Genomic DNA, 9,829 nt, shown 5'->3' on the forward strand with positions numbered 1-9,829 from the left:
CAGAACTTGATCATTTACAAGACAGATTGCAGAGATGTGTTATGTCTTGTAATGATAGAATTAGAGACAAAATAGGAGCTAATGCGAATGAATCTGAAATAGCTAGGTACACGAAAGAATTTGAAAGTTGTGCAGAGAAATGTGTTGACTCTCATTTAGATTTAGTACCTGCAACGTTAAAAAAAATTAAAGAAATATTGAATAAAAAAGAATTTCAAGTTCCTAATTATTGAAATTCTATTTTATGAATTGTTAGATATGTTATTAGTTTCAGAAAAAAATACTATAGATTACAGATATTCTATTTAAAATATTTTAAAATTATTTCGAAAACGATCAAATAATAATAAAAAAAATCCTTTTAACTGACTTATATTTAAGTAATTATAAAAAATTTTGATTTATTATCAAATGCTGCATAAAAAGGAATGAAAAATTGTGTAGTCTTTTGGTATCTGCACATTATTAGTGTCACTGATACTTAGGAAAGGTCAATAGAAAAAAATGAAATTGAAAAAAAAAAAATATTCTATATGTTAGAATACAATTTTTTTTATTTTAAAAAAAGTAATTGTTATTATTTTTTTTTTTTTTTAAACAATTATGAAAATCACACAAATAATTAAAAGTATTTTATAACTCAAACACCAAAAAAATTTTTTTTTATGTAATATTTTGTCTTTTTTTTTGTTTTTATGCTCTGAAAAAAGAAAATTCAGAATCATAACATCATATTATATTTTATTATTTCTTATTAGAATTAGTTTTTTTTTTTTTTTTATTTCTTTTTTTTTTTTTTAATCTGTAAACAATTATTTCATTTTAACGATAATAATTGTTTTTTTTTAGTCAATAACCTTGTCTTACACTTTATTAACATAAAAAATTACATAAAATAAAAAATAATAATGAAAAATTTGTCAAAATAGTATTTTATCATTCCGATTTCCTTTTACATTATTGTTAATTTATCAAAGAAGAAATGTAATTATATTTTATTAATTGTTATATATTGTAATAAAAACATTTTTTTAAATTTATGTTCCTGTTAAAATTTAAATTTTATATATTGTTTAATTAAAAAAAATTATGTAATTGCATTAATTTATAGGAATAATTTTAAAAAATAAGGAAAAATAGGGGAAAAAAAATTTTTAGAATTTTGGTTTGTGCAAAACAAAAAAAATTTATTAATTAAATTTTTTAAAGCAATTATAATTATTTATTTATTTTTTTGTTGACAAAAGAAAAATACTTAAAAGAAATAAATTTACAAAAAAAAAAAAAAAGAAAAAGTTTCTTAGAAAACTTAGATGAAAATATAATGTTAATTAATATATTGCAACAGCATCACAAGAAGAAATCTTGTTTCTTTTTTTTTTTTAAACAAAAAATTCAATTTTAATTTAATTAATAAATAAAAAAAAAAAAAGGGGGCCCACAATAAAAAATTTTTTAAAATTCTATTGTTATTAACAAGAATTTTTTTATTTAAAATTAATAATTTTTTTTTTATTAAACTAAACAAGATTTCAAATTATGTCCTGCCATTGCCATCATTTTATTCTTTCTTATTCAATTAGAAAGAATATGTTAATAATGATTTTTTATAATTAATTAATATGATATTTATTTAAGTAAAAATATGATAAAAAATTATTTATATATATATTTTAATTGTTAAATTCATGTAAAAAATTTTTTTTTTACTAACCGGAAATGATTTGTTATAAATATTATTTACGTTATTTAATATTTTTTCAATTTGAACTAAACGTGAAAGCATTAAAAATGATTTTTTAAATTTTTTTTAAATTATGAAATGCAATGAATATAAATAAGGAAAAGAAAAATAATAATAATAATTAAAAATCGTTTTTTTTTTACAATGATAGGGAGGAAGAGGAGTAGGAGGATGTTCGAAAATATTCGTTGCGATCGATATGACGTCTATCACAGGGTTTTAGAGAGAGATAGTAGAGAGAGAGCACCTCCACAGGTCATCAGGAAATACCTATAATGTAAACATTTTTGCAACGTTGTTTTTAATATTATTATTATTATTATCGTTCGACTCCCTTTATTATTCATTATTCGAAAAATGGTATTTCCTGTTTGATTTTAAATAAATCAAAGTCTATTGTTTAATTTAATTTTTTTTTTTTTTTTTTTTTTTTTTACAGGTTTAACTGCTGTGACTGTATGCCGTATTTGTATATGGTCCACTGTATATGGAACTTCCCGTGCTTCCTGTATCTTTTTGTTTTCTCCTTCTGGCCAATAAAAATATAATGGCTAAAATGACCAATAATATAAGTATGAGACCAGCAATTGCAATACCTATCGCAAAATTCTTTTGCGAGATGCAAATTTGATCCGAATCGTTGACCTTCTACAAACAAACAAAGTAAGTATTAATAATAATAATGTTAATAATGTTAATAATTTTATTTAAATTTATTTAGTTTTACCTTTTCTTTATGTACGTTATCGACGAGATCATTTTTACCGTCTGTCGCTTCGTTAACGTATAAACCGCTATAAACTTCGATGGTTGCCGGTGCTCCTTCTTCATCCGTGCTGTTGCTCCCCCCAATTTGCCTCCTTATTCTTCCCTCCGATCCTCCTCTTTCGCAATGAGGTGGCTAATAAATAAATGATGCCATTAAATAAAATTATTTTTTTTTTTATTAAACGAAATGAGTTTTGTGTGTGCGTGCTCGTGTGTTGATTGAACATAAACGGTTACCGTAATAATAATAATAATAATAATTTTTTTAAAATTATTTAAAAGTGAAATTTTTTTTTGCTAGTCATCACACAATTAACACGGTTTTCGGTCTAGTCAAAATAATTTTTTTTTGATTGCCCCCTCCCCTCCCCTTTTTAGACTATTTTTAAACCTTTTAAAAAAAAAAAAAAAAACATTTGCTTTCGTAACTGTAATTTTAATTTTAAAACGAAAGTTGTATTTTATAATTTTTTTTTTTGGTTAAATTGCACGATCAACTTGAATTCACTAACGAGTGTGAGAGAGAGAGAGAAAAAAAATGGCGATTGTTTAAAAGAAATTTAAAATCATTACGTTGAAAAAAAAAAATAATAATAATAATTGAAGTTTTCCTTCGTTGTGTACAAATATTAATAATAATAATAATAATAGTGTAATAAAATTGACTTTCCTTTAATTGAATTTGAAAGTAATAATAATAATAATAATAATAATAATTTCAGGGTTTTCTTACCGTATCGTAACAACCTCCGGCTTTAACGCAAAGTTTAACATTACATTGATAATAAACGGAATCCGTGTATGGGAATTTATGAGCTTGAAATTTAACGGAAGCCACCGTTTTGTCTTCTGAATATTCAAACTTTCCCATTATTTCTTCATCGACCGGACATCTGAACAAAAAATACAATTATTATCATTGTTATTTTTCGTACTAGATATTTAAATAATAAATGTGATCGTTGTTCGTGCGTACCCATCATCTCCAATCAAATATTGTTCTCCCCAACCTAAACCATCTCTAACGAGACAATCGGATATTTTCAAACCGTAAACGGATTGAGAATCAATGGCGATGACCAAAGTCAATGGATCTCCTATTTTAACATTTTCAGCAACTTCTTTATTATTCGGATCACCGTAATATATTTTCATCGTGCATCCTGGCATGGGTGCTGTCGCTAACAAAGGTTCCGAATCCGTCATGCTGGAAAAAATATAAATTTTTCATTTTTAAAAAACTAATTCTAATCGAATTGTATCATTCCCCCGGAGTAAAATTCTTTTTGCGGTAAATCTAATATAGAAAAACTATCAACCTGAAATTCATGTTGTGTGTGATGGTTTGATCTTTTGTTGTGTATATGCATCTTATGTGAAAACCTCTTCCTTGATTTGTTACTAATTTCAAATGAGGCTGAACAACAATTGTGTTAAAATATTCTATTCCTCCATCGTCCTGCCAAAACAAACAAATACATTATTACACTCTAGTAATAATTATTAAACGGTAAAAACAAAAAAAAATTCTTTCAAGGTTATTTGCAATTTTTTTCGGTTATGAAATACAATTCACGATGATGATGATGATGATGATACCCACGCTCAATCAAATAACAACAAATCCCACAAAATCTTGTAATAGAATTGTCATAATTCATTTGATTTCTCTCTCTCTCTCTCTCTCTTTCTTTCATTAATAATTATTTGACCTTATTGATTTTTCTTTTTTGGATGTCCTAACATTTATTATTTATTATGAAATGAGAATAAAAAAAAAAAAAAAGAACAATGGGGAAAACGAGCGAGGATCACGATGATGTAAAATAACAATTTTTTTTTTGTTTCAGAGGATGAGTAATAATAATGATAATAATCCTACCATTTCCGTACTCATGGTATTACAACTCCTTAGAGGCAAACGATATTTGATTGGACTTTTCTGATGTAAAAATTCTGCTAAACATGTTGAATTTTTCGATAAACCTTTTGGATAAACCATACCATTAAAGGCTCCTGATTTCGTACTTATGGCGACTGCAATTTCATTTGAATTACAATCTATTCTAATATCGTCGTTCAATTCGAAATCGTCTGTTATGGAGAAAAAAACAATAATTATTTAACAAAAATAAAAAAAAAAATTTAATGGGAAAAAAAAAAAAAAATTTTGCTCCCGGCAAACTTCCCCGTTAAAATTTATTACTAATAATTTTTTTTTTTTTTTTTTCAATTCTAACTCGCCATAACTTTTTTTTTAACGCATTACCTTTTTAGAAATGTTGCCGACTGACTTTCTACATAATTTTTTTTTTTTTTTTTATTTCAAACGTCCTCACGGTCGTTTTTTCCATTTTAAATTTTCAAATCCGTATGGCATGATAAGTTATTGTGGGACGTATTAATGCAATATAAACCTTGAGAAAATTTGATCATTGCAATATATATATATGAAAACTTGTTTTTTCTTTTTTTTTACCTCCTTCGAACAACGGGTAAATTTTTTTTTTTTTAACTTTGATTTGAACGTTTCAAGTACGTTTGAATGTTATTTTAAAAAGGTAGACGCCGTACCTTTGATTTATTTTATAAAAAAAAAAAGAAAATTCGCGCTAATAAAAAAAATTTCACTTTTTAGGCTCCAAAAAAAAAAAAAATCTCATTAAAATTAATTTTTCTCGACGAAAAATATTTAAAATAATCAATTCAAATATTAATAATAATTTCATTTTATAATTTAATAAATAAATAAAACAGGATCGTAAAAATTAATAAAATAAATTTGAAAAAAATTTTTTTTACCAATTAAATTAATTAAACATTTAGTTTGAGATGATGATGCAATAATATTCGTTCATCATAGAGTAAATAAAATTTACGTGTCATTAGAAATAATTTTAATTTTATCAATAACGGAGTCGTGTGTTCTAATCGTAAATTACGTTTTCGTCTTCTTTTTTTTTTTTAAATTTTTATTAATATTATTATATATTTTTTTCTCATATTCGTGATGATAATAATAATAATAATAATATTTGAAAATGTCATTATTTAACCACACTCGTTTCTAATGATTAAACAAAACTTGTTTTTTTTCTTCTTTTTTTAATGTTAAGGAAAAGAAATTCCAAAGGGCAAAATTTCAGTTTTTTTTTTTTTAAAAACACAAAAATAATAATCAAGTAAGTTGTCATATATATTGGATTTAATAATTTTCTCGTCTTTTATTTTTATTTTTATTTGATCGAAATATGTTTTTAAAATGACGCAAAGTAGATTTCTTTTTTTTTTTTTTTTATACATTTACATGTGTGTACAAAATGGCGGTTTCAAGTCGATTTCTCAATCGATCAATTCCAAAAAAAAAAATTATTTTTCGCGTCACAAGTGAGGGGCGGGAGGGGAGAATATAATATATAAAAACATAAATTCCGTATAAATTATAACATTATGTTAATTTTTCACTGTCAAAACATATTTATTTACGTCACGAATAAAAAAAAAATAATTAGTTATTAAATAATTTTAATAAGATAATAATGTAACATTGATAATGTGACAACTAACTGCCATTTTCAACATTTTTTTTTTTTTGCAAGCGAATAATTAAATTCAACTCGTCGAGTAATAACTTTTCTTATTTATATATCCTTAAAAATAATTTTAATAATATTAATAATAATAATAATAAAACAACTTACGGTGATCTATTTGTGGCAATTGGGCACAATTTATAATTTCTATAATTCCTACAATCACCTAAAAAAACAAAAAAAAAAAAAAATAAATTTACGTAATTTCGTAATTGTAAACAATGACGTCATAAATTTCATAAATAATAATAATAAACGCATAATATTAATGGAAGGGAAAAATAATAATAATAATAATGGGTTAAGAATAAGTAAGCGTTGAAATAATTGACATTTAAGGAAGAGGATGAATTATTATTATTATTATTATTATTATTATTGCTAAGCAAAATTACATAATTACATTGTTCTTCTTTAACCGAGACGTCCAATAATAATAATAATAATAATAATAATAATAATATCATACCGTGAAATTTCAAGGTTAGTATAATAATTTAACTATGGAGGATACGAGAGGTTGCAAGAGGGGATCGTTGTCAAATCAAAGAAAAATTTATTATTATTATTATTATTATTAATTATTATTTTTCATTAATTAAAATTTTTCTTTGGTTAGAAAAAAGGGGGGGGGGAGGAGCCATTTCAAAAATTAATTAATTGTAATATTTACAAATAATTGTTTGAAATGTTTGAATTTAACTAATGGAAAAAAACCTCAAATTATGTTTTTCTTTTTTCTTTTTTCTTTCTTTTTGTCTTCTTACACCTTTTTTTTTTTTTTTTTTTATTGGTTGAAGAAAATTAGTATTTGATGACTAAACTTTTGTCACAAACTACACCTAAAAATTTTTTTTTTTTAAAATAGTAATCGAGTAGGCCAGACAAAAGTGCTTATATGAAGTCCTTGTGCGTTTGACATTAAAAAATTATTATTAATACCGAATGAAAAAAAAAAAAAAACGGTTTTTCCTTTTTTTCACGTACCAAGAATTTTCTTTCTTTTTTTAAATACAAGAAAAGGTTTAAAATAAATAAATAAATAAATAAATAAATTTTTTTAAAATTTTCTTTTCGAAAAAGTTAATTAAACTAGAAAGTTTTTAATTTAAAAAAAAAAAAAAAAAATACGATTCAAGTCTTTCTCTTTTTTTTTTTTTTGAAAAATTTTTATTGCGAAATTTAACTTTCGATTATTATTATTATTATTAATTAAATTACGCAATTAATAAAAAAAACGACAAACTTTTATTCGTTAGAATTTAAAAAAAAAAAAAAAATATTTTCTAAAACTAAAATAATTTTTTTATTTACTTATTTATTTATTTATTATATAAAAAAAAAAAAATTGTGAAATTTTTTATTGTTTAAAAATTTGAAAACGAGTTTTTCGTTATTTATTTATTTTTTGTTAAACAAATAACTCCCGAAATATTATTAGAAAAATAAATAATAATAATAATAATTACGACGAGGTAACAGTAAATTCGTTTATATAAAAATATTCACGTAAATTTTGTTTTTCGATATTAGAAAATATGGAAACCGTTTAGAAAAAAACAAAATGGCCGATTCGTGATTTAAAAATAAGCGAAAAAAAAAACTTATTCAATATTATATAGTTTGATTGTTTTCTAACAAAATTTTGTTTACGGCACGTTTAAAAAATTTATAAATAACCATTAACAAAAAAGAAAAAAAAATTTTCATTGCCCCGTATGGTGACTTTTAAAAATCTAATAATAGATTTTGGTTTTTAACCGTTAAAAACTTAATTTACAAAAAAAAAAATTTTTTGTTTTTTTTTTTTTTCTCACCCATTTCGAAACATGTCGTTTTAAGTATCGTTTTATAATCACGAACGTCGAACGTGAAAACATTAAAATACAAACAAACAAAAAAAAAATTCTAACGTTCCATTTTTTTCTTTTTGTAATTTTTTTAATTTTTCGAAAATCAACCTTAATTAATATTTTGCCATTTTTTTGTTTTCCTCCCCCCCTCCCTCCCAGGTTGTTCTTAATTAATCCAGGATACGAATTTCTTTTGGCAAATGGCAAAAAATTATTTTTAATATAAAGATAAAGATAAAATTTTTATAAGAAAATAAAAAATTCGTCAGTTTAGTTTTTCATCTCCTTTAACACAAAAAAAACATTAATTACAAGATTATAATAATAATAATAATAATAATAATAATAATAATAATAATAATAATAATAATAATAATAATATAGCAGAGCGTTGGACTGTATGTGTTGTGAGCTATAAATGGTTATATCAAGTTCATCGCTCTTTTCTTTAGATACTTTTAAAAACCCATTATGTTTTTTTTTTTTTATATTAACTTTTCTCGAGTTCTCATATATATTATCGAATATATATTTATACGCACTTACTCACGCACAAAAAAATTACGTACGGAATAATAATAATAATAAAATTCTTATAATAATTAAATAAATCGAGAAAAAAAATTTTTTTTTTTTTTCCCTCTACCTCTCGACAAACCGTTAAATCTGGTTTTTTTTAACTTTTGCCATATATATATAATCGCCATATTAATACTAATAATACTAATAATAATAATAAAACAGTAACATTTAAAAATTCTTGAATAATTTAAATAATAAAAATAATTAAAAAAGATTTCTCAATGTTATTTTTATTGGAAAAATTTTTTTATCTCATTTATCATTTTCTATTATTATTATTATTATTATTATTATTTTTCTTAAATAAAATGAATTGAATGAAAGAATTAAACCAATCAATCATCGAATGTATTCACGGTATTATAAGTTAATTAAAAAGGGAGGGGGAGGGGGGGTTTTCACGATTTCAAAAAAAAATTTCAATAATACATAAAAATATATTAAAAAATGGACGAGGTGACGTTAACAGAAATGATTTAAAATTTTTTTTTTTTTTTAATAATAACCATTTACGTAATTAAAAAAAATAGGTGTAATTATTATTATTATTATTTTAAAATAATATGTTTTGAAAAAAAAAAAATAATAATAATAATTTTTTTAATGGTGAATTATTGTGTATCGAATACCGAATTTGTGGTTTTTTTTTTAAGACAAAGAATCACACCAAAAATGACTAACCATTATTATTATTATTATTATTATTATTATTATTATTATTATTATAAAAGTAATAATGATCATAAAAAAAAGAAAAAAAAATAAGCGTAGGAAATGAGGAAATTTTTTTTTTTTTCAGGTATTCACATATATATATATATAAAATATAAAATGTAAATTAAGGTGTAAAACTAAAAATGGCTTATTGATTATATTTGATTTTTATTTTTTTTATTTAAAAAATTGATTTTTTTTTTATTTTAGTTTTTATAAATATGCTTTAGGCTAAAAAAACATGATCGACCAATAATAAAATTGTGCGAGGAGGATGATGATGATGATGATGATGGTAAAGTTCATTGTTCTAATGAAGCTTTTTTTTTTTTTTAAATATATATATTATTATTATTATTATTATTAAGTTTTAAGTGTAATCATCAATAAGAAATTTATTTTTACGGTTAATTAATGTTTAACTTATGGTGTTTAGTAATTACTTTTTTTTTTTTATTCTTCCGTGTTTCAAGGTTACTAAAAATTAACCAAGATCCTGAACTTAAAACATTATTAATAATTTAATTTTTAATTTAAATTTTTTTAAATAACTATTTTACGAAGTGGGGGGTGGG

At 22.4% G+C, this 9,829-nt stretch overlaps 2 protein-coding genes across 2 annotated transcripts in view; one reads left to right on the plus strand and one right to left on the minus strand.

Moving 5' to 3' along the window:
- Positions 1-233, plus strand: part of Phum_PHUM225980 (uncharacterized protein) — a gene marked incomplete at both ends in the record, with an annotated part of 459 nt that extends 226 nt beyond the window's left edge. The window contains one exon of the mRNA XM_002425831.1: positions 33-233. Coding sequence (XP_002425876.1) covers positions 33-233 — 201 coding nt within the window. The remainder of the gene's footprint in view (positions 1-32) is intronic.
- Positions 234-2,185: 1,952 nt separating this feature from the next.
- On the minus strand, positions 2,186-4,759 carry Phum_PHUM226090 (cutilin-1 precursor, putative; the record flags this gene model as incomplete). The annotated part of the gene is made up of 7 exons (XM_002425832.1): positions 2,186-2,392; positions 2,472-2,645; positions 3,246-3,405; positions 3,489-3,719; positions 3,832-3,971; positions 4,395-4,606; positions 4,753-4,759. 7 exons carry the CDS (start codon positions 4,757-4,759, stop codon positions 2,186-2,188), a joined length of 1,131 nt encoding a protein of 376 aa, XP_002425877.1.
- Between the last annotated feature and the right edge of the window lie 5,070 nt (positions 4,760-9,829).

This window comes from Pediculus humanus, genomic scaffold (genome assembly GCF_000006295.1).
Source record: "Pediculus humanus corporis 1103172107587 genomic scaffold, whole genome shotgun sequence".
Lineage (NCBI taxonomy): Eukaryota > Metazoa > Arthropoda > Insecta > Psocodea > Pediculidae > Pediculus > Pediculus humanus.